A 23,649-nucleotide genomic window follows, 5' to 3' on the forward strand; every position below is an offset into this window, starting at 1 on the left:
GCTCCACGCAAACCGTCCGTCGCGGCAATGGCCTCACAGGGCGCGCAAAGACATGTCACGCTTCACCGATCTTCGGAGCCTTTTTTTCGTCTTTACGCCGGCCCGGTGCTAGACGCCAGCCACCGAGCTTCAATGGCCTGCAACCCGGGCCGGGCCCCCTCGGCGGGTGGTTCCTTTGCCCGTGGCGCAGCGCATCGCCTGTGGAGTGCGGTGACGCACCTCGGATTCTCTCCTGACGCACCGTACGTACAATGTGTTTTGAAATCTTTCAAGTATTATTAGCTAATACGGCCGGGGGCAGAGAGAGCTTGGGGTCGGAGGCTGTCCGTGAGCCTGACCTTGACCCTGAGGATTACTTCACAACAACAAAGAAAAAGAACGATATCGTCTTTGGGCTGGAAATTGCCACGCGTCGCTCGCTTTCCCCTCCGTCGTCCCACGATTGTGCTCTCAAGACTCAATTTGAATGCATGGAGCGACACCTGCGACACCTGCCTCAACCGCCATCAACCGATCGTGGACCCCTTCACGCGCACCGCACCGATCTAGGAGCCGCCGCTTGTGAAGGGTCCCTTCGGCCGGTGCCGCCGCAACAACAACCCGCACCTGGCTGAACGGCGGGTAATGGACATCATGTCCGCCACAACAAGTCCCGCGACCCAACAATCCAACGGCCGGCTGCGGCTGCCGCCACCGCCCCGAGTCTCCGATCCAGACAGCGGCACACGGTCGGCCGAGCAGACGTACAATGACACGTACGTTGTCGCTTATGACTTTGGCAGTCTCGGTGCGTCGCCTCAACTCGCATTTGGAGTGTGGCTACCCTCTGGAGTTGACTGACTGACCCTTTTGCCATCGCTGTGGCGGGCGCGGGCGGTACAGATTACGATGTGGCAGCCAAAGAGTTCAGCGCGCTGCTCGACAGCCTCGAGGCGGCTGGGCTGCACACAGAAGTGCGCCCTAGCTTCGAGAAGACCATGCTCGTGTTTGTCAAGGCGCCCGAGCAGCTTCTGGGCAACACAGTCTACAAGTCGAGGCAAGTGACGCCATATTGACGGCAACGTGTGGGCTTCCGATCCGTGGTCGTGGGCTAACGGACATGTAACCATCGCATAGGGTGAGGGACTGGCTCTACAGCATCACGCAAGTCCGCCCTGAAGGCGACAAAAACACCGCGGTTCGCGCCTGGTACGAGGCTGAGGACCTCTTGGCCATGCATCATCTCGTGGCCTGGCCGAAAGAGCTTGGGGGCGCCGGCATCACCCCCGAGACGGGCCGATGGGAAAACGTCAAGGCTATTTTCCCGCTGCACAACGAGCGCGAGAATCAAGTGCTCTTGAGACACCTCAGCCGACGTCTGGTGCTCACGGTCGACGACTTTGACAAGATTCGCGACCTGCTTGGCGCAAAGGTAGGGTGTGCGTGCGCATCTAAAGACACCTGGAGACGCGGCTGACAGCAGTCTGGTGCTACTCCACGCAGGTTGCATTTTACTTTGCCTTTATACAGACGTACCTGATGTTCTTGACGTTTCCGGCCCTCACCGGCGTCATTACGTGGCTTTTCCTATCGCAATACTCGCTCGCGTATGCCATCCTGACGAGCATTTGGTGCTCCGTCTTCCTCGAGTACTGGAAAGTCCAAGAAGTGGACCTAAGCATCCGATGGAATACACGAGGGGTCAACAAGTCTAAAACCAACCGGCCCGAGTTCAAGTACGAGCGAATCCTCGTCGAAGCCAATGGCCGGGTAAGGCATTACTTTCCCAAGTGGAAACACGTCGCCCGACAGCTTCTCCAGATCCCGTTCATCGTATTGGCGACCATTGTTCTGGGCGCCATCATTTGCTGCGTCTTTGCTGTCGAGATACTCATCTCAGAGGCGTACAATGGCCCCTATCAGTTCTATCTGGTACGTGCAAAGCTCTCACAAATTGACGTGTCGTTTATCTTGCTTACGATACGGATGTAGGAATACTTGCCTACGGTGCTCTTGGCCGTGGCGATTCCGTACATGAGCTCATCCCTCGAGGGCGTTGCCGAGGCGCTCACACAATACGAGAACCACCGGACCGCCGACCAGCACGAGATGTCGCTGACGCAAAAGATCTTCCTGCTCAACATCATCACCAACTACCTGCCCATTCTGCTGACGGCGTTTGTATACGTCCCGTATGGACACGTTGTGGTGCCCAGCTTGAAGCGCATCCTGCAGCGTCTGTTGCCCAGTCTCGAGACGCGCCTGTCGGCAGAGGCGTTCCGTTCCGACCCGAACAGGCTACGAAACGAGGTCATTGCTCTCACTGTCACCGGACAGCTATCTAGCTTCTTCGAAGAGAACGTTCTGCCGCTCATCAAGCACAAGTTTCTTGGCTGGCATCGTGCCTACCGCAGGGCACATTCCAAGGACGCCATGCTCCTACGCCTGACAACGGACGACCCCGACGAACTCGACTTCTTGAAGACGTGTCGAAATCAGGGCACATTGCCACAGTATAACGTGCAGGACGATATTGCCGAGATTGTTCTTCAATTCGGCTACCTGGCGCTCTTTGCACCGGTGTGGCCACTCATTTCCCTCGGGTTTCTCATCAACAACTGGATCGAGCTTCGATCGGACTTTGCCAAGATATGCTTTGAGCACAGACGCCCAGCTCCCACCCGCGCAGACGGCATCGGGCCATGGGTCCAGTCGCTGGAGATGCTCACGTGGTTGGGCAGTATCATCACGGCCGCGGTGGTCCATCTCTTTGGCTCTGACGCCCACAAGCCTCACTGGGCGACGCTACCCGTGACCATCTTCGTCAGCGAGCACATCTTGCTCGTGCTGCGCTCCCTGGCGCGATGGATCTTTGAGAGGTTTGGCTCCGAGCAGATTCGCAAGGAGCGCGACGAGCGATACGCCAGGCGCTTGTCGTACCTGGAGACAATGGAAGCGAATAGACAGGCCGGGCTGCACCTCAGCCCTGCCGAGAAGGAGAGGAGGAAATCGGTGCTTGTTCTGGGCTCTTATAGCTTCTGGAGGAAGCAGGTGGATGATGGCATGAGCGCCGCGGCCGGTCTCCGGCTCATCAACTTGGCCAAGGAATGGGACGCGGAGCACGCCGACATTGCTGAAGAAAAAAAGAAGAAGAAGAGGAAGTGATGAAGCTGGTCATCCTCATAAGTAAACTAAGACCGTAGCTACCTGAGGGAGCAGAGGACCCGGACAATGGTAACAGTAGTCCTGCAGCTCAGGATGGGCTCGCCTAAGCTAAGCTTCCACTGGCATCTTTGCGTTTCTCAAAGGTAACTCTGTGGCCTTGTGGTCATCGCCCAGAAGAGACTTCAATTTCTTGTCAAGCCAATCCAGATCCGTTTTACTCAATCCAGGTCCGCCAGCCCTGTAGTCGTGCCGCCACCTGTCAGCATTCCCGTGGGCCAAGCGCACGGCTTGGAACAAAACTCACCAGTGGCCCCAGATGGACGGGAACGGAACGCATTCTCCAATTCCTTCTGCCATGCACTGCACTTCGTATTCCGAATCTTCGGGAGGAAAGTAGAGATCTGTCTTGCCCGGCAGCACCAGCGTTTTGGCTTTGATCGCTTGCATGGCGGCTTTGAAGTTGCCGTTGTATGGCTCTTGGTTAGCACAATCCCCCCTTTGCCACGTCTCCAGCATTGTCAACATGTTCTCCGGGTCTACTCGATGAATAGGGCATGGTTAGTTAGCTTAACAGAGGTCGGCGCAGACTAGACAGGCACTGGTGGAAGGGGTAACACTGGCAAACCTTTGGAGAGCGCCCACGCCTCCCAAAAGTCCGTCATGAACTTCTCGAGACTGCTGTAGCCGAGCGCAGTCTCGTACACGCGCTCTCGGTAGAAGGCCTGGCTGAACCCCCACCCCGCATATACACGGCCGAGCGCCTTGAGCCCCGCCGTCCTCTCCTCTTCGGACCACACCCTGTACCTCTCCGCAGGTGTGCTTTCGCCAGCGCAGCTCCCCGCCGATGAGGCGCCCTTGGCGGCAAGCAGAGCGCTCTTCACCCCCTCGAGGAAGACCTGGTTGTGTAGCGACGTCCGCGCGCTGCCGCAAAACGGCACACCGAGGTCGGTGAAGTCGGGGAACTGCGTGAGCCACTGGTATGTCTGCGCGGCGCCCATGCTCCAGCCGAGAACGCAGCGCGCGTGGGTGACGCCCAGTCCCTTGGTTACGAGCTGGTGCTGCGCCGTGACGTTGTCGCGGAGGGTGATGCTGGGGAAGGGTCGGGAAGGATCGCGTGGTGTGTTGGACGGGCTGGTGGACTGGCCATTGCCGAACATTGCAGGGACGATAATGTAGTAGCGTTTAGGGTTGAGGGCTTTGTCTTCCCCGATGAGCCACTCGTTGTCTGAGATGAGGCCGCTGAACCAGCTTGGGTAGATGATGGCTGGGCTTGCTGCGTCGCCGTACGTCTTGTAAGCGATGAAGGCATTTTCTAGCCTGCCACCCAGCTGGAGCTCGACGTCGCCCAGGTCAAATGTCTTGTAGTCACCCATTGTGTGTGAAAGAGTAGCGGACACCGCCGACAAGTTGATAGCAAGGATTGTAGTTGAGGATATGTTCTGTTTATTGAGTTGCGCGATGTTGCTTTGCTTGGAGGTGAGGGGGTCGAGGAAACTACCCCAAACATTGGTAGCCAGGCCCCCCAGTCCGTGCGATAATGTGAACCTACATGCCCATCCCGGCCAGTCGCGGGCTCTCGTGACCACGTGCGAGGGGCAGGCAGGCAGCACGTCTCCAACACGGAAGCGAGTGCAGGTCTACAAAGTACCATTTGTTGCCCAATTAAGGGGACGCGCGTTGCTATCCTTGACTAGCCGAGCTTCAAACTTCCCTTGGCCAGCCTTGTCAACCCATCTCACCATGGCTTTGAACAGACGAGGCAGCGGAGCGCACGCTGAAGTCGTGTCTCCGAACTTGATCAGGGGACTGTTTCCATGTCCCTCGTTGACGGGCAACTTCGTTCAAGTTGGAGCGGCAATCAAAGGAGGGGAGCCCTCCATCAACGACAGCTTTGGCATACAGCCCGGCTGGAGCATATAGACCCGACGGGTTGTCGCAGCGTATTATATCGTTCTGTGATCGATCGGTCAGTCGGCGAAGGCCTGTCAACATGGACGCGGGGTAACCAGTCTGGTGGAGCGGGGTTTTGATCCTTGAAAAGGCTCTCGCGCTTTCCGCAGAACCCCCTCACCCCCCCATTCCGGCGTCAGTGGGGGCAACACGGGGAACAAAGTGCCGGAGTTCAGGCACGTTACATTTCCAACAGGCGGAGCTACTCACTACAGCACGCCGATGTGCCTTCTGGTACAGGCGGAGGGCGGTGGCGCGGGGGTCGTCGTCCCGCCCCCACCTACGTAGTGTGGTGAAAGCCCGCGATGTCGCTGAAAAAGTTGGAGATTTTTATTGAGACATCAGCTACTTTGTACAAGTAGTTTGGGTCGCGTCGTTTGGCAACCCACTTGATGACGGGCCATCGGCCGATAGATACGAACAGATTGTGGGCCTAATGCTCCAAAGAAAGGCGAGGGCGAGGCAGTTGTAGCAACACCCGGTCGACTCTGTGCTTTATATATTCAACCCAGCCCCCCGCTGGCTGATGGGTTGACGGCGGACACCTAGGTCGCACGCTTTCGTAGAGCGACCGCATATACTCACTCCAACACCTCACATCAACAGAGACCCTCACTACAATGTCTCTGCAAAGTCGTAGAAAGGCCGTCGGCCAAGTAAGTCGTCCGACTACATTACGCCATGTGACGGACTGGCCGCCGCCGCCGCCGCACGGTCGCTGACAAGACATCATCCGGCACGCAGCTGTTTGCCGTTGGGTTCCACGGCACCGAGATCAACGAGGACATCCGGACGCTGATCCGCGATTACGGCGTCGGGGCGATTGTGCTGTTCAAGCGCAACGTGCGAGACGCGGACCAGCTCCGCGGCTTGTCCCAAGGCCTCCAGTCCATCGCCATGGAGGCCGGCCACAGCCAGCCGCTCTTCATAGGCATCGACCAGGAAAATGGCCTCGTCACGCGCATCTCGCCGCCCGTGGCAGCACAGATGCCCGGTCCCATGTCCCTGGGCGCCACGGGCTCGCTCGAGTCGACGCATGCCGTCGCCGTCGCCACCGGAGAGATGCTGCGCCATTTCGGCATCAACATGAACTACGCACCCATCGGCGACGTAAACTCGGAGCCCCTCAACCGAGTCATTGGCACGCGGAGCCCCGGCGACAACCCGGAAACCGTCTCCAGCTTCGCCGCTGCGTGCGCCCGCGGGCTGCGAGAGGCCGGCGTTGCGCCCTGCATCAAGCACTTTCCCGGACACGGCGACACGGATGTCGACTCACACTATGGCTTGCCCGTCATCGACAAGTCGCGAGCGGACTTGGATAAGACGGAGCTCGTGCCGTTCCGAGACGCGGCTCGTCAAGGGATCGAGATGGTGATGACGGCGCACATTTCCATGCCTCAGCTGGGCTCGAAGCTTCCGTCCACCCTGTCGCCGCAGGCGATTGGAATCCTGCGCAACGAGTTCGGCTACGACGGTGTCATCATGACCGACTGCCTGGAAATGGACGGTATCAGAGCCACGTACGGCACCGTCGAGGGCGCTCTGATGGCGATCCAAGCCGGTGTCGACAACGTCATGATCTGCCACACATTCGACGTACAGGCGGCAGCCATTGACCGAATCTGTGCTGCGATAGACTCCGGCGAATTAACTCAGCAGAGGATAGACGAATCGCTGAATCGCCTCAGCAGGCTCAAATCACACTTCACCAGCTGGGACACGGCCCTTCAGACGGGGACACCGGAGGCGCTGCAGAGTCTCAACACCCAGGGCTTCGAACTGGCTTCAGGCGTCTACAGAGCTGCCGCGACTCTTGTGCGGTCAAGGCCCGATTTCCTGCCCGTCTCGCCAAGCGCATTAACCGTGTTTGTGTCGCCCGGCCCGAATATTCCCGTCGGCGGCGGCGCTGTCGACAGCGGCGATGCCACTCTGCCGACGCGGGTGCCTTGGGTGAAGAGTGCATTTGCCGACACGATACGTCATCACAATGGCGACGTGGTGGACATTCGCTTTACGGAGACGGGCTTGACCGATGAGCAGTGGAAGCAGGTGACGGATGCCGACGTGGTCATTCTGGCAACCCGCAATGCCCTGGAGTCGCCCTACCAAAAGGAGATGGGCTTGGAGATTGCCCGCCGTCGCGAGAACAGAGGGATAGTGGCGATTGCGACGTGCGCACCATATGACTTTTTGGAAGACGAAGACGCCATCGGTACATATTTGGCGGTTTATGAGCCCACAGTCGAGGCTTTCAAATCGGCAATCGATGTCGTCTACGGGAACGAGAAGGCCCTCGGCAAGCTACCAGTGCAATGGCCTAGGGTGTAGAGTACGGCAGTCTCTGTTGCGCAAGGATGCGGATGGGAGCGTCGACCCGAGTTTGGCCTCTCGATGGCATCGTGTATGTGAAGGCTCTGAGCGTGTCAGTGTCTAAAATGAATAAACAGTGGCCCGGAACGTGGAGCATGCACATATTGTTGTTGCCCTGGCGCGTTCCGCTCACATGGGCTGTTGTCAATGACCCTGAGCGACATATTCAAGGAAGTGAATGGAACGAGAAGTGCACGGCTATTCGTTCACTGAACGCTGAATTAGGTGATAGTATAAAAGATGCTGCTTCAAGGGGGCTTTCAACAAGTAAATGGAGAAGGGATCTGGCCGCTAGCATAGGCATCTTTGATGGCAAGGACGGTGACGTAGAGGCCAGCAACGCAGATGAACCCACCCATGAGGATTGTCGCGATGGAGAGTGTAGCCTGAAACCACCTTTTACGCCACGAGTAGAAGCCACCGCCGTCGTGATAGGAATCATGGAGCCAGAACATGCCGGCACTGTTCGCATGCATAGGGCTCGGAGTCAGCGAAACGACCGAAAGACGTGTCAAAAAAGTGTTGCGATACTAACATTCCATATGTAAACCAGGCGGCAAAGAGCGACGCGGAAATTCCGATCAAGTAGTTGAAGATTGGCACTCCGACGGCGAGAAGAAACGACAAGCCGTTGGCGAGCAGGACGAGCAGGACCCAGACGCTCCACCCCAGCACGGTGTGGCTGTGGAGATGTCTCGAGTGTCGAAACACCCTCACGAAGATGACCTTGCTGGCCGTGTGCGCGTAGAGAGCCCCCGCAAGGAGAAAGTTTGGTAGTGCGATGCCGTAGGACACCTTTTGCCAGTACGGCGAGAGCGACGAGAATGACGGCGACAAGACTGTGCTCCCGATGTAGCCGTAGGTCACGCCAGCGAAGATTGCGTAGAAGACTGTGGCGAATGACTGCAATGTGTACGCGGCGCGCATGGCGTGCCTCGGCTCCTTCATCTCTGAGATGAGGACGAAGAACCTGCATCGGGTCGATCGATCGGGCATGAGCGATGCCGTTATTCGTCGACAAAGAAAAGCCGGGGGCTTGACGTAGGAGAACTCACATAAAGTGTCCAGCGTAGGCAAACACAGGGTTGGTGATTGATATAAACGCCGTGTAGAAGCTAGAAGGCATCGCGACCTCGACAATCCGATTCGGATCTGGCGACATGCCTGCCGCAGCCATGCCCACGACCCCTGCAATAGATATGCTCAAGACGCTCGCGATGGAGATCCAGCCCAGTCCGTGAAACGTCCTCGGCAGCGAGCACAGCAGAGTCGGGATGGCGAATATCCCCGTGTACAGCGTCAGACAGAGCTTGTTGTCGCTCAAGGCCGCGAGCCCGATCTGGCCCGCGAGCAGCTGCCCGCCGCAGGCGAAGATGGAGAAGCACAGCGTTCCAAAGGCCAGCAGCTCGCGCCCTACGGGCCCGAAGAGGATGTACCCCGCGTCGCCCATGGTGTGCACCTCGGGGTGGCGAAGCTTGAACTGAACCAGCAGCCACGACGTGTATGTCGCGAAGACGCCGAGGAACACGATGATGACCAGCCCCGGGACCATGCCCACCACGGCGAGAGATGAGGGGAGAGAGAGCATGCCATTGGATACGATCTCGGTGATCATGAGGATGGCGACGAGCGGCCAGGTGAGTCTCTTGTATTTGATGTCATGGTTGGCCTCCTGCCCAAAGACGTCGGCGGCGGCATCATGGTCCTTTGCATCAGAAGGCTCCTCGTCGCCGCGAGGGCGGCCATGGCCGGCGAATATGGCCTTGTCACCCGATCTGGGCGCGACCATCGTTTCGTGGCAGGCGCCGGACGGGAAAGAGATTGAAAGAAAGAACGATAACGGCCAAGTCAAACTGTGGATCGGAGCGGTTGTTGGTTCCTCAAATAGTAGCTACCCGTTGAACCAGGAACAGCGGCCGATCGGGGCCTTGACGGAGGAACCAAGGGAATTGATTGATCGTGGGCGCAAACGACTCAGCCAAAGCCCTCGGTTCTGCGATCGCAGCGTACACTAACCCGTGACAGGAAGGTGTCCGTCCCCAGTTCAATGTTTGCCGTAGTAACGCTTGAGAAAAAAATGGCCTGCTGCTTACTGTGGCTGGGATGCTGGGGTATTGGTGTTCAAGACTTGTTGACGCGCCCCCCCCTCCCCCTAATGCGTATCTGGTTGGCCATCAGATCACCGGCGCGCGCGAAACGACGAGGCCCCTGTTCTGCGTGTCTCTGAAGCAGCGGTCGGCGCTTTCTCAATCGGGAATGCCGAGAGCCGATGGATATTTGGCTATATATTCCAGGTTGAATCACCCCGTTCATGTCAACTGTTGTCTGGGTCGCGGTTAGTAGCAAAAGGCAAATCTTGCCTGCCTCGATGCTGAGCGCGCACCCTCGCACCCAACTCGAACTTGAACGGACCACCCTCATGCACAGAACAACGTCTGTAGTCGGCTCGAGACGGGGTATGCGCTCAACGTTGCCGGATACAAAGGTCGACCGTGAGCGTCCCGTCGCCCTCGCCCGCTGCCGAGGCGGCCTCCCGGGCGCTGTTGCGGATGTGATTGTTGGTGATACGATCCCAATTGGAATTGGCCACGTCGACGACGCCCGTTTGGAGCAGCACCGTTGGCCGAAGGGGCGTGAGTAAGTAGCGGGCCAGGGCAGGCAGTCGCGCGACTCCCATGTCAGCGGCTTCAAGTCCCGAAAGGATTCCACGATGAAGGGACGCCCGCCGTAGCCAACCCAGGAGCCACGAGGTGCGCCTCGGCACTGTTCATGACGACCATGTGTCCCGCCGTATGGCCTTGCAGCGCAATCATTTGCGCGATGACGTCCTCGTTGGTTGTGTGTACAACGACCGGCCCATGTCCTGTCTGGTAGTGAGAATGTCGCGCAGGGTGCTTATCTGCGGTTTTATGGCTGTCGTGACAACGTTATCGTTGGCCCTCAACAAAACTGCCAGACAGGGCGAGAGTGACAAACTCTTTGAGTCATGACCCATGCCAACATCCAAGGCCACGTGCGACTCGGTGAACGCGTCTTCATCAATGGCCACGCCCCTGTGAGCAGGTTGTTCTGATATGATACAAAACGCTGGCTTGATGCCAGCTTTCCAGATGCAAAACACACCCTTACTTGCGCCTGATCGAAATCTTGCGCTGACCCCAGGAAGGGAGCCGGTCGCCGTTGGGGGGCGTGACGATGCGCGAGATACCACCATGGTGCGCTCTTTGCAGGCGGATACCCGGCACGCCCCGCGGGGAGCCAGTTGGTGGAACATGTGTTTGTTGAGATTTAGGCGCCTCAAGCGCGCCTGGACGGCGTTGGTCGTCGTAAATATGGTGCCAGGCGGCATCTGACGCGCAAAGCTCGCTGCGCCCGTCGATAAACGCCTTTAATAGTGTCACACCGACGCGTGATGGATGTAGATCCCATACAACGAGGCCCGCATCGTATCCAGTACGAATATAGCCGAGTTAGCCGAGTCTGTAGAGGCCAACTCAAACATGGGCATGCCAAGTGCCGAGAGACGAGAATGAGTGGCAATGGCAGGGCTCCAGCTGTGTGACGCATCTCGCCTGTTGTCTAGACCAAGCAGCCGCGCTGGCTCAGTTGTGATGGATGATGGCGCACTGCCGATGACGGCAATGGCCTGGTCGTGCGGCTTGAGTGCGTCGACGGCAAGGCCCCAAGGTGTCACGAGAGTCGACGACCCAGTAACGTCTTTGTTGGACCACAGCTGTGGTGTCTCGCAAACTCCAGCATGCGAGTTCAAGTCGATGAGCCCTGGTGTGGCGATGCGACCGTGCAAGTCGACCACGGTGGCATTGACGCCTTCTTCTCCGTCCACGAGCGTCTGTGACAAGCAGCGTCGCCGTCACCGTTGATCAACGTGGCATTTTGCAAACGAACACGCGAAGCCACCGTGGGCGGGCCAGGCACCCCGTGGCCAGGTTGTAGTTGACGGTAGGTCGTTGCTCGTTGCGGGCGCACTGGGCGATGCCGTACCTCTAGGTTGGCAGGGGACAAAAAAAAAACGGCCGCCGCTGAAGTTTCATGGCTTCGAGAAGAGCATCTTCAATAGCTCAGGACGATCCAGACCGCGGCAACGGTTGCGGCGCATGACAAGGAATTGTGTTTGAAGCCCGAGCACAGCCCTGTTGCGTCTTAAGTTCGGTCTGGCTGGCTGCCGCTGCGTGGTCTTCATCTCCCAACAAAACAACATTCGTCGAAGCTCGCTCACACACAATAAAGTTCCGGTTTGGAAGGAGAGCCAATTTTCACCGTCGGGCAGCGGTCGTGCAGTCGCGCCAAACCGTGTCTGGTGCTTGATGTCGACCCGACCCAACGGGCCACAGGCACGGCCAAGGTCAATGTCGATGTGAGCGCAGCTGCCCAAACAACCCCAAAGTGGGAAGTTGGGAATTTACAAAACGGGAACAAGCGCACAGCTGATGAAGAGACTTTGGTGGGCTATGAAGGGAGGAAGAGGAGATATATAGGTAGCCGAGCGAGAGAGAGTCAAGTGAAAGAGCTGGCCAACTGGGAGGCTGACCAACTGACTAATACCTCACAACAGAAACTATTTATTATCTGCTGTGCGCCCTTGACGTTGTCGCATGGACGGTCATATGCGCAGCCCCATGGTTACACAATCGACAACGACCGGCAAGGCGCCGAGGAGAAGCAAAGCAAGGTGGCACAACCATTAACGCCAGATTGGCTCCTCCCAACTGCAATGGGAAACGAGTTCTCCGGGACAGACTTATCCGCCGGGTCGCGACCATGTCCGAACGAGTGAGGCGGCCCCGTTCTCTCACGGCGCCGAAAGATGCCATCATTGGATCATATTACTGGCAATGCTACCGAGTTCCGGTGCAACGCTTTGGTAAGCCATTAGCTAAAATGACATATCGGAAGACTGTCCTTGCAGCTTGTCTGTCATTTCCAGGACCTCATCATTTACCACGTGCACTTCCCCTTCTTGGAGCACCATGCAATCTCGCGAGTTGTTCTCCCCGACCAGGGGGGGGTGCAACGCGAGGAAAAAGGCGATGCGCAGGGCGAAATAAACAAACGCAGCGCGAAACACAGTGTTGTAGACTGTGGCCTCTGTCGCGAGGTCGCCCACCTGCAATAAGCCACGAGCGAAGGCTGCGAAACTTCCCTATAAGCAATGATAGAGTGTCATCATCTGCACTCTTAGTACCCATGGTCAGAACCCTTCATGGACCTGAAGTGGGATTGATGCGCGTTGGCGATAGACAAAAGGCGGCCATAATCGTCAATAGATAGACGCCCTACATCGGTGGGCAGTTCACCCCTGAACTTCGATGGGTGTCGCACACAATCGCGGGTTGTGTGGGTGGCAATACTCCGGCCGAGCCTTGCGACATTCATGTTGGGTCTTCGTTGTGGCGGAACAAGTTTGTCATGTGCGATGTGGTATATGTATTAATTCTATTAACTCGTAACAACTTCCACGACCTGCGTGTTCTGATTCTGTCTTGGCTTAGAAATGGGGCGTGTTGAGCAGTATGCCCATCAGGCAGCCACCGATCAGACCTGCGATGGGAATTGTCATGATCCAGGAGAAGACCAGGAGACCTACTCGCTTCCAGTTGACAGCCTTCAAAGAGCCGTTGCAGAGACCAACGCCGACTGTGGCACCCGTAATGCACATAGACGTGGATACTGGAAGCGAATACTGTGAGAAGATGAGAACCGTAATGGCAGCTCCCATCTCCATGGACGATCCACGGCTGGGAGAGTGATATGTGATCTTGTTGCCCATGACTAGATAGAGTTGTCAGTAATCAGACCATTCGAGTCGCTTGAGCAAAAGGGCATGTGCTCACCCTTCATGATGTTGTATCCGTATGTAATGAAGCCAATGCAGATCGTCAACGCCATGACAGCAATCTGCCAGAGAGGAACAGGCGCCTTAGCACCGATAGCCTCGCCAGTAGACCAAGCAGAGTACATGGCAGCCCAAACACCGACCGCGTTACCAACGTCGTTTGCGCCGTGGGCAAAGGAGGCAGTGCAAGCCGTGATGATTTGCACGAAGGAGTAAAGGTATTCAACCTCATTAGGGTACTTCTTCGCGAGGCTATAAACACGCGCCATACGGAGGCCCTCCGGGGTGCCTTCGATGCCAATTTGCGCCGTATGGATATCGTAGTGAGCACCGTAGAGAGCGCAAGCCACAATCATGGCGGGGATGCGCTTGCATAGGGCGATCATGTTATGCGTCTCGTGGATTGATCCGACACCAATAGGATTCGCGTGAAGTGTTCGCATAGCCCAGCCGAGAGGGCCCTTGGTCTTTCGCAACTTGGCGTGGTGGCGCTCCTGTGCATCTCGCAGCATCTGTTGGTAGTGGTGCTGACTGTATTCGGCAAGAATGAGCTTCTTCTCCCTTTCGCTGGCTTCAGGGGCAGCCTTGGGCGTAACGTGTCTCGCGCGAAGGTCGGGGTTCTCGTTGATGACCTTTTCCTTGGGGTCGTCGAGCACACCGCCTTCCTGTGAGGCTACCTGGGAAGCAGCTTCATCTTCGTCATCCGAGTGTTGGATGACGGCGTAGTTGGGAACTTTGGCCTCTACCGCGGCCTCTGGCGTGGGTCGGCTGAAGAGGAGGGGGCCGTAAATGGCGTCCCACCATCGCAGCGTGTTGTCCTTCTTGATGACTTTGGCGTGGACGTACGGCACGAAGAACAAAGCCGACAAGACGAACAAGCCCCAGCCGACGCCAAGAGTGAGGGCTGCGATGTACCACGCAGGCTTCTTGTCCAGACCTAGGTTGGGGGAGCCTTTATAAACAATCGAGAGCGTGCAAATCGTGCCGGCGATGAGGAAGAAGAAAGGGGAGGTCCAAACAGCCCAGGGCACCGGGTTTTTGCGCTGATGGACGACCACCTTGATCAGCATAAAGATGATGGCGCCGAAACAGGCGGCAATGGCAGGTGCCATGCCCAGGCCTGCGAAGATAGCACCCAGGCCTTTCCCACCGTTCCATCCCCATTGGACGCCGGAGGCACCAACGGTGGCGACGCCCACGCCAGCGATGGCCGAGATGAGGGAGTATGTCGACGAGACGTGAGCAGAGTGGCGCGTGCACCACATGACCCATAATGAAGCGCCGGCGGCCGCACAGGCAAAGGCCAGAAGCTGAACACCGGCGTTGTCTTGGAAGGCAGAAACCGGAATGATGCCGTTCTTGATCGTAGAGGCCGTCCGAGCGCCGACCGTCAGGGCACCAAGCATCTCGAAGACCAGGCAAAGAACCATGGCCTGCCTGTACGTCACCGATCTCGAGGACACACTAGTAGCCCAAGCGTTGGCCACATCGTCTGGTGAAAAAAAAAAGTTAGCTATAATTCGACGGCATGATAGTGTCTCAGGAAGCAAGACTTACTCGCGCCATTGTTGTATGCCTCTAGCAGTGCAAAGCACGTGCCAATGGCAAAAACATACGTATAAGCGGTAAGCACCATGTTTGGCAACTTGTAGACGACAAGACTCGTCGTCCGTTTGGCGAAGACTGTTGCCAGAGGGGATGCAAGATCGATGAGAAGGAAAGAACGACAACTGGATCGGGGTCCAAAGAGGGACGCGGGCTCAGGATCAAATATCCATTCTGTTGAACGTGGGGTTCGGAGGGCCCTCAATGCTTGGGCGAGCAAAGGATCAAGCTAGTAAGTATCTCGTCCCCGTCGCATCCTGTTCGCCACAGGCCCGCTGCGCATGGCGTTGCCCTGCCGCTTCTCGACTGTAACAAGCTCACATCGGGGGACGTCGATGGAGGCCTCGATCGACATGCGACTCATGGCTCCGCCGCACCTGCAGTGAATGCGCGCCCTGAGGGCTGCGCGAGGTAAATTTTAAGCATAATGCACCCCGCCAATGGACGAGTGGCACGGAGCCCACGTTGTGAGCAGACGAGCCGTCATAGGCTCTGTCTTTACCGGGGAACAGCACGCAGTCTGGCGGGTCGCCGCCTTCGAGGGCGTCAGCTATGTGGACCATGGCTGGAGCCCGCGGGACACCATGCCCGTTCCAGACACCGACCATCTCCCAGGGAGAAATCGGGCTTGGGAGCACGTGTCTCTTGGCTTCTTTCGAAGTGTGTCGATTGGCCAAGCGAGATACCGAGCTGATGGGTCGTGGACTCGCGATACTCAAACGGGCTCCGGTCTGGCAAGTTGCATGACAAACGGGCGATGTTGCAGCTGAATTTTTTTCCTCTGGCGCGATTACAATAAATCAAGAACAGTTGCATCGCGGCGGGGACCAATGCCATCGGAGTAAGGAAACGTGCTGCCCCGTTTCATCACCATGTGATCCTACCACTGCAGCCGCCGGTGAGTTTCGCGCTCAACTGTTACAGAAGGTGGCGCGGCGGAACTACGGTATGTATGTACGAAGACTCTGACCAAACTCTGACCTGGTTGTCATGCCAGATATGCAGGGTCCTTGCTTCGTACTCTACTCATACAAGCCACGGCCCCCGTCTCAAGCTCACACGTTTGGTTCTAGTAATGCTGGGATGACAGTCGTGCTTTGAACCAGTGCTTCTGGTCACGCACATACCGTTGCAACTGGCCGCCAATTACTTGCAAACTGTGCCGCTGGGTACCTCGTACCGTTTCGTCAGCATCGTGAACGCTGCACTAGTTCGTCGCCACAAACTGCAAGCAAGCTGTGTGGCTTTGCTCGCATGGCAGAGGCAGGTCATACCCTTACGTTACCCGTTACAAGAAATTAACGATGCCGGGATGGCTCAATCAAATAGCATTGAAGCACTTCATGCCAACGTCAGTCGCCCTGCCCCTTGATCAAAATTCTTGATGCCCTCCCCTTTCTGTGTCATGGTCCAGGCCTCCTCAGCTCTCTCAAGGGCACTGTTGCACTGATGAGTGCTTTGACCAGCACGTGCTGTTCATGGATAAGTTCGAGTGCCGTCTCATAGTCGCCTGGCCCATTTTGAAGATGACTTCCTTTCCGCTCGTCTCCATCAAAGGCAGAGTCTGCCACGGCTTGCCCATCCCGACCTGTACAAAGGTACCATCCGCTGCTACGATACAGAGACCAGTCTGCGTAGATGACTTACTACCCGTGCTATCTATAACAAATTCGATTACTTCTATAGTGTTGGTTTCTCTCCTGGATCTATCCGCATCCTCCGAGGGCGAGGCCGCCTCATTGGGCATGAACGTCATGCAGCTCGCAATTTTCCTAGCAAACTTTAGCCTTGTTTCATTTATATCGGGTGGTCTTCAGTTACACTTCTTGCGAGGCCATCATGGTTGGGGCTGACATGTGAGCCTACATCTCCAGAAATTCACAACGTCCGCATTACCAGCGGTCTGGATGAATACATACGTCAGACCCATACACTCCAACGTATGAAATGCGGATGTGAACATCGTGAGGATTCTCAATGACCTAAATTGGCCGATACTTGCACCGAGCTTTGCCTGGCCTACATCCCATGATTGTTACGTGATCTTATCCTGAGGTGTGTCCTGGTGATGTCGGTGGACTTCCCTACAATACCGCAGGACCCCTCGCACCATCATTCGGCTACGACACGGCCCGGCATTTCACGTCGCAACCCAGAACCTTTTGGTGCCTTCCGGTTATGACTGTATTATCAGCTCGATCACCTACTTCAATCCACCAGCACAGAATCGGTCTGGGGCGAACTGCTGTGCTGACCGGGATCGATTTTCTCCGCTTCGCGCTGCAGTAAGTCTGTAATGGCAAGTGTCGAGTATCGCAGATCGTAGAACTCGACAGGAAGAACGCACTGCGAGATCGGACTTCGATGCTCGCTCACCGCTGTGCGAATTATCGTCTCGTATCGTCTCGCTAAAGACCATCTTTGTCCGCAGATATGAAGAGTGAAGGCAAGAGAATGGAGGCTTGCCGGGACGTCTGCATCCAGGGCCTTGGAATACGCTACTCACAGATCACCTGTCAGGTTTGGACATACCTACCTCCTCCATGACAGATGGAGCTAAGACGTCGGGAATATTGAGTGCAGAGGACGTACCAACATAGAAGCGTGCTGCTGCGAAAATCGGTAGTATAAGATACGGACTCTGGCAGTCCTGTTGGTCCGGACGGATTCTGCGGACTTTTGCTGCCATGTTTTCACATGCATTAACGCATCTTGTTGTAGCAAACGCCCACTACCACCTGGTCAGTGTTGTGGTTGGGATGAGGTGAGAGACGCATAGCCTGCTACATACCGGCTCAAAGTCCCTGCCAATTTCCCACGGGAAGGGTGCCATTTGCTGCAACAGCACAATAATAGCTCTATGAGAGACACTTGTTATACAATTTGGAACGGTCGCTCGTCGCCATCTCCTCACGGAGAGGTGCGAAGGATCATGGAGATGGTCTTACGTGTTCAGAACACAGTTGGTAAGGGTGATGAACGGTTCCATCTCTCCCTGAGGAAGATGATCTTTCTCCGCATTGATCAATCGGAAAACAGCCGCAACGAACTCTTCACGCCACTGTGTCAAGCGTTCATCGAGGCTCTGCGCTGCTGTCTGCCACTCAAGCCTCGTCTCCAGGCGGCTCAGATCATACGATTTGTTCAAGAAGTTATGCACTGTGCCCAGCTCTTGCAACACGAACATGATACAGAGACAGAACACAGAGGGATACGGTACCTGAGCGTGCGTGTACCTCTCGATCAAGGGTTCGCGACTAGACCAGGTGGACTCTGAGCACGGAAAACACGCTGCTGGTGGCAACTTCAATGTTAACTGGCTGTTATATGACCCCAGGGAAGTCATGCTGTCTAGCATCTCGATCATCCAGTACGCGCGGATAGACTCTTCTTGCTCGATTGCAGAGCTGTTGGCTGCTGCCATTCGTGGTGGTTGGGGAATCCCAGGTGTGCAGTCGTGGGACCCTTGAGTCGCGACGTAATGAAGGTTGAGAGTCATGGACATCCTGCCTGGTGTTAGTAACTCTGTCTTGACAATCAGGTAGCGGTGGCGGCCAAGACCGTTTACATGCTGCCAGGAGGTTCCAGTATTTCGTCAGGATGCCTTCGGCGTAGTAGTAGATGCTGACAATCAACAACGCTTGCAGAGAATGCAACGAAGCAGTACTCATCGCTTTGCTCACCACCGAGACTCGAAGAGACCGCGCCCATTGTCGCCGCCCTGGGCCAGGAGGGCTTACGGAGTCAACGGATACCACAGCCACGATGGCATCATACACTACTCTGGATTTCGAGCTCGGCGCGCTGGATGCTTTCTCAAACGAGGTCTCATGCAATATGGGGAACCAAGGGTGGTACTTTGTAAACCACACAGATCGAACCTTGCTGGCTTCAAGTATACTTGATTGCTCAATTGTCGCTTCGTCGGAAAAGTCGCCATTGGTACTTGTCTGGCCAACGTCTGGTGCTGCCATGGGGCTGATGGATTCCCACGAGCCTTGCACGAAATGAGGACTGTCGACGGGAGCTTTACTGAGAGATGGAACATCCGCCATGTAATCAGATGTCCCATGATCCCTGAAGTCCGATAGCGCCGAAGATGTTGGCAGGGCTGCTGGCAGCGTTGTGGAGGGGGCATGGACTGCCCCTCCAGTGGCCTGCTGAACAGTTCTGACCTGCTCCAGGTTGCCTTCTACTTTTAACAGCCGAGCCTCAATTTTTTCTACTACAGTTAGTCATGGGCGTAGATGATTCCAATATCTAGACCTGTAGGAGCGGGTGCAGTTTCTCATTCTATTCGGGGTAACCGTACTCAGCTGCTCTTCCAGCCGCGACACATAGCCAGCTCGCAGCCCCGGACGATGCTCTCTAGACTTGTATTGGCATTCGAAGTCGTGCCTGGCGCACAAGCCGCATCGGGGCCGTTGTCGGTCGCATGCCACCTTGCGCTGCCGACAGACAAGGCACCTGCGGCAGCTCTCGTCAGCACCGTGCTTAACATGAGCAGTTTCTTAGGGTCGCACATATTTCAGGACCTACGCACGCTGCCTTTGACTCGCTGGCCATGGTGGGCAATGTCGACGGGTTGATGTGTTTCCGAGAACTCGTTCACGTCTTCGTGGGCCGAGTCCAGGCCGAAAGGGGGCGAGGCGACGCTGGAAATTATATGAGTTGAGCACAGAGTGGAGAAACGGAAAGAACACGGCCCTTGCAATGTCTGCTATAGGCCAGCGCGATCTAGGTGTTGGTGTTGGCCGTTTGGTTGGGCTTGGAAGTCCTGTACCAACGATCAGTCGAGGATGGAGTTGCGCCCGAACATGACTCACTCACGTGTATTCATAACTTTGGCCTTGGCGACTCTATGCCAGGTTAATTCCGGTAATGATGAGCGGGCTTGGGACTCGTAGTCCGAAGAGCGCTGCTATCGGGCCCAAACGAAGGGTAAAGGAGAGAAAGTACTGTACTGCATAGATGGCGTAGAGCCCTTCTCTGTTGGGTGCACCAATCAGTGAGAGATTGGCACAGGCAGTGCCGGCGCTGCATACTTCGTAAATGGCTCCATACATGCAGGTATAGGCCGATGATGTTCACTCAGTCGTCACTTGTAACGCGCCTCGACTGCCCCTTTCCACCAGCAAAAGCAACATAAGTCATCATGACGGTCAAACCAGTCCCAGCCGCAAAGGCTGAATCCTTCGGCGAAGTAGTGGCAAGACTTGCTTTGAAGGCTCTCAGTGAGTAAAAATTTGCAAAAGAAGTTCCAGAGGAGGCACGTGTTGATACTAGAGCAGAGAAGTGGAAGACTGCAGGTCCTGGCGAACGCGTCATGATTGCAATTGCTGGCATTCCCGGCTCCGGCAAGACGACATTGGCGAAAGCAGTATCGGGCAAGATCAATCAGATCTATTGCAATGAAGGCAGTCAGCCCCGAGATCAAATGATCTCATGCGTCTTACCCATGGACGGCTTCCATCTGTACCGCTTACAACTAGCAACGATGCCGGATCCAGTCGTGGCCGTTCACCGACGAGGGGCCGCATTCACATTCGACGCCCAGCGTTTTCATGACCTCGTGGTGGCGTTACGACAGCCTGTTCATGACGATTCCGAGGCCATCTACGCGCCTAGCTTTGACCACGCATTGAAGGACCCGGTGGAGGACGACATTGCTGTGACTTCTCGGTCGCGCATCGTGATCTTCGAGGGCCTCTATCTCGCTCTAGATAGGGCACCGTGGAACAAAGCCGCGCAACTCATGGACGAGCTATGGTTTGTGGAGGTCGATCGAGAGGTAGCTCGCTCCCGACTGGTCAAGCGTCATGTCGCAGCTGGGATTGTTGCCGATGAGGCGGCCGCCGAGCTTCGCGTAAGCAGCACAGATTTTTTAAACGCCGACGACATTCTGGCGAACAGACTACCCATTCAGGAGCACATCCTTATGGGTTGAAGATTTTAGCTGCACCACTATGCGGGCGATAATGTTGACGGCTTCTTGTCTCAGTAGATGTCTGGCGGTTTCATTGTGGAGGTAGATTAGGCCGATCGAAGCACGGCCTCAACACCGCCTTGAAAGACCGACCTGGTATATTCTCATAGCACCTCACATTTTCTACCTATCTGGGAAACGCCCATGATGCGCCACAGATAGTGAATAAAGCGATTTGCCCTCTAAGGTGGTAAGACAGCCAAAGATCATGAACTGTCATCAGTCTCAGCTTGTCTCACTGCCCGCCCCCTTGCTTCGTACATTGAGTCCTCTTTTTGCATAAAATGCTTTATTGGTAGTAAAAGGGTATCAGTGTCACTCTTTGCCCTTAGGTTGCCGCACACTTGCTTGACTTAGACCCCTGCCCGGGCGCAGCGTACTCTCAAAGTGCCGAGACCAAGCCAACGCAGGCGCCGATCTTGAAGAGGGACAAACATGTACCTACTTCGTAGGTGACCACGACGGTAGCCAGTCCAGGTGTGCAACCCACCAATGGATCTGGTGCCAACAACGACACCCGCGTCGCTGAGTAACCCTTTGATGGGGCCCCGCGCAACTTGCAGCCGTTGCCTCTATAAACAAGGCGGCGGCCAAGACACGGCCCGGCTGCTCGTCCTGCTCCCGTGCGCTATCGCTCGATCGGCACGCAACTCGTGACCTACGGCAGCCAAACGAGCATTGTGCCATGAATACTCACCTCGAAGCGGGAACTGCTTGGCCTCTACGTATATAAGATGCTGCTGATAACCTGAGGGGGCGGCGTCCGTATGTCCCCCGCCACTGCATCACCAGCTTCACCTGTCGTGTGTTTGGACTAGGAACAGGACAATTCTGTGCGGTCCAATCTGCACTGGGATCGTTAACCATCACCCATCAAACGCGGCTCCATTGTCGGCCTCATACAACATGAGCGCAATCAAGACCTCTACGACGCCTGCGGGCAATCCTGTCGGACCTGCCAAGCGTGACTGGTACCACACCACCATGTTTAACATATCGGTCGTCGCTGTCTGTGCATTTATTGCACCTGGCCTGTGGGCGGCGATGAATGGCTTGGGGGGTGCTGGTGCCGCGGATCCTCACTATGTCAACGCCGCCAACTCGGTAATCTTCTGCCTGCAGCTTCTGATCTGTATATTCGGCAGTACCCTCATCGCCAAGATGAGCCTTCGCTGGGCGTTTGCTTTGGGCATGGCGGGATTCCCGGTCTACGCAGCGGCCATCTACTGCAATGTCAAGTACGGCAATACCTGGTTCATGATGGTGGCGTGTGCCATTGACGGAGTTACCTCTGGTATCTTTTGGCTCACCGAGGGTGCCATCGTCCTGGCATATCCGGAGAAGCACCGTCGAGGAAAATACCTGGCCTACTGGCTTGCGAGTCGAATTGTCGGTCAGATGATTGGCGGCTTCGTCACCCTTGGACTCAATGCTCATAGGAGGGAAGTTGGCGCCATCAGTGTCAACACTTACCTCGTCTTCATCTCCATCCAGACGCTTGGCCCGTTCATTGCCGCGCTGCTTTCCCCACCACACAAGGTCCAGAGGTCCAATGGAGTCCCTGTTATCATCCATCTACCACAAAACATAAAGGAGGAACTCGCCATCATGTGGAGACTGTTGTGTCGCAAGGAAATTCTCCTTTTGCTCCCCATGATCTTCCAAAGTGTCTTCTCCGAGGCGTTTTTCTCGACGTACAATGCCACATACTTCACTGTGCGTTCGCGCGCCCTGGCCTCCCTGGTTGCCAGCAGCTGTGTGGTCGTATGCAACTTCTTGTTAGGCTTCTTTTTGGACTGGCGCAAGCCCACGTTGAACACGCGTGCGATTGCTGCGTTTGTCGTCATCTACACGTTTGAGACGGCCCTCTACATCTACGCAATGATCATGACGAAGAAATACGAAGGAATGGAGACCAAGCCCGTGTTCGACTGGGTCGACGACGGGTTTGGCCAGGGTGTTTGCGTCTACATCTTTCTGCTCGTGGGCTTCAATCTCATGTACGACTACTTGTATTGGCTAGTGGGCACTCTGAACCGCGATGGAGCAGACATCATTCGTCTGAGCGCAGTCATTCGAGGAGTCGAGAGCGCTGGCCAGGCCATCTCGTACGGCATCAATTCGATCGCGCAGGACAAATTTCCTCTGTCGGGGGCTGTTGCGGTCAATATGTCGTTCTTCGCAGCCTGCATCATCCCTTCAGCCTTTGTCATCTTCAAAATCGGCATCGTTGATGGTGCCAAGGTTCATGAGATTATCCAAGACGAGGAGATGCCTGTGGCTGCAACCTATTTAAAGGCAGAGAAGCCAGACGGAAGCCAGGATCGTTCGGATCCCGACGTTAAGGTGGTTGAGTAGATAGTGCCGGTGTGTTTATCTGAGAACATAATCAAAGCCAGTTAAGTATTGCTGTATCATAGGTCTCCCGTCTACGTGGGCGGCGCAATTAGGCGCACATCTCAACACGCGGTTTAATGCAAGAGCTTTGCCTCCATGCTGGGTGGTTGTGGGGTGCTCGTTGCTTATATTGAAGTCACCAATCCTGTTATGCCACAATTTAGTTCGTCACCGTTGACGGGACCAAGAATGGCCTGCCTACAGTTATCGCATCAAGTTAGTTGCTGAAGTGCTATCACCGGTGGACTTCTTGTCTGGTGGTTCCTGTTGAGGTGTGGTTGGAGCTTGTTGATGACTGGAGTTACGCGGTTTCAACCCCACCTGCCCACCAGATTTACCCCGC

The 23,649-nt window shown here is 56.0% G+C and overlaps 7 protein-coding genes across 9 annotated transcripts; 4 read left to right on the forward strand and 3 right to left on the reverse strand.

Annotated features, from left to right (window-relative positions):
- Positions 1 to 300: 300 nt before the first annotated feature.
- Positions 301 to 3,325, forward strand: JDV02_004604 (uncharacterized protein). Of its 2 annotated transcripts, XM_047985834.1 has the most exons (5): positions 301 to 787; positions 883 to 1,036; positions 1,117 to 1,411; positions 1,483 to 1,911; positions 1,972 to 3,325. In XM_047985834.1, exons 1-5 carry the CDS (start codon positions 625 to 627, stop codon positions 3,142 to 3,144), a joined length of 2,214 nt encoding a protein of 737 aa, XP_047841811.1. In that variant the 5' UTR covers positions 301 to 624; the 3' UTR covers positions 3,145 to 3,325. The 2 variants fall into 2 exon arrangements, with proteins under 2 accessions (XP_047841811.1, XP_047841812.1); XM_047985835.1 differs by having other exon boundaries at positions 1,117 to 1,911.
- JDV02_004606 (Homoserine O-acetyltransferase) lies at positions 3,133 to 4,694 on the reverse strand. Of its 2 annotated transcripts, XM_047985836.1 has the most exons (3): positions 3,770 to 4,694; positions 3,449 to 3,680; positions 3,133 to 3,382 (listed from the first exon to the last, which is right to left on the reverse strand). In XM_047985836.1, the coding sequence occupies exons 1-3, from the start codon at positions 4,515 to 4,517 to the stop codon at positions 3,253 to 3,255; spliced, it is 1,110 nt and encodes a 369-aa protein (XP_047841813.1). In that variant the 5' UTR covers positions 4,518 to 4,694; the 3' UTR covers positions 3,133 to 3,252. The 2 variants fall into 2 exon arrangements, with proteins under 2 accessions (XP_047841813.1, XP_047841814.1); XM_047985837.1 differs by having other exon boundaries at positions 3,449 to 4,694.
- An 850-nt stretch (positions 4,695 to 5,544) lies between these two features.
- Positions 5,545 to 7,692, forward strand: JDV02_004607 (Beta-N-acetylhexosaminidase). Its single transcript, XM_047985838.1, has 2 exons — positions 5,545 to 5,750; positions 5,839 to 7,692. The coding sequence occupies exons 1-2, from the start codon at positions 5,715 to 5,717 to the stop codon at positions 7,420 to 7,422; spliced, it is 1,620 nt and encodes a 539-aa protein (XP_047841815.1). The 5' UTR covers positions 5,545 to 5,714; the 3' UTR covers positions 7,423 to 7,692.
- Positions 7,656 to 9,604, reverse strand: JDV02_004608 (uncharacterized protein). The gene is made up of 3 exons (XM_047985839.1): positions 8,520 to 9,604; positions 8,000 to 8,434; positions 7,656 to 7,926 (listed from the first exon to the last, which is right to left on the reverse strand). Exons 1-3 carry the CDS (start codon positions 9,251 to 9,253, stop codon positions 7,725 to 7,727), a joined length of 1,371 nt encoding a protein of 456 aa, XP_047841816.1. The 5' UTR covers positions 9,254 to 9,604; the 3' UTR covers positions 7,656 to 7,724.
- Positions 9,605 to 12,970: 3,366 nt separating this feature from the next.
- Positions 12,971 to 14,954, reverse strand: JDV02_004609 (uncharacterized protein; the record flags this gene model as incomplete). Its single annotated transcript, XM_047985840.1, has 3 exons — positions 12,971 to 13,254; positions 13,317 to 14,810; positions 14,876 to 14,954. 3 exons carry the CDS (start codon positions 14,952 to 14,954, stop codon positions 12,971 to 12,973), a joined length of 1,857 nt encoding a protein of 618 aa, XP_047841817.1.
- Positions 14,955 to 20,078: 5,124 nt separating this feature from the next.
- JDV02_004610 (uncharacterized protein) lies at positions 20,079 to 20,870 on the forward strand (the record flags this gene model as incomplete). Its single annotated transcript, XM_047985841.1, has 2 exons — positions 20,079 to 20,157; positions 20,215 to 20,870. 2 exons carry the CDS (start codon positions 20,079 to 20,081, stop codon positions 20,868 to 20,870), a joined length of 735 nt encoding a protein of 244 aa, XP_047841818.1.
- A 945-nt stretch (positions 20,871 to 21,815) lies between these two features.
- JDV02_004611 (uncharacterized protein) lies at positions 21,816 to 23,267 on the forward strand (the record flags this gene model as incomplete). Its single annotated transcript, XM_047985842.1, has 1 exon — positions 21,816 to 23,267. The coding sequence occupies one exon, from the start codon at positions 21,816 to 21,818 to the stop codon at positions 23,265 to 23,267; it is 1,452 nt and encodes a 483-aa protein (XP_047841819.1).
- Between the last annotated feature and the right edge of the window lie 382 nt (positions 23,268 to 23,649).

Source organism: Purpureocillium takamizusanense, chromosome 3, assembly GCF_022605165.1.
Source record: "Purpureocillium takamizusanense chromosome 3, complete sequence".
Lineage (NCBI taxonomy): Eukaryota > Fungi > Ascomycota > Sordariomycetes > Hypocreales > Ophiocordycipitaceae > Purpureocillium > Purpureocillium takamizusanense.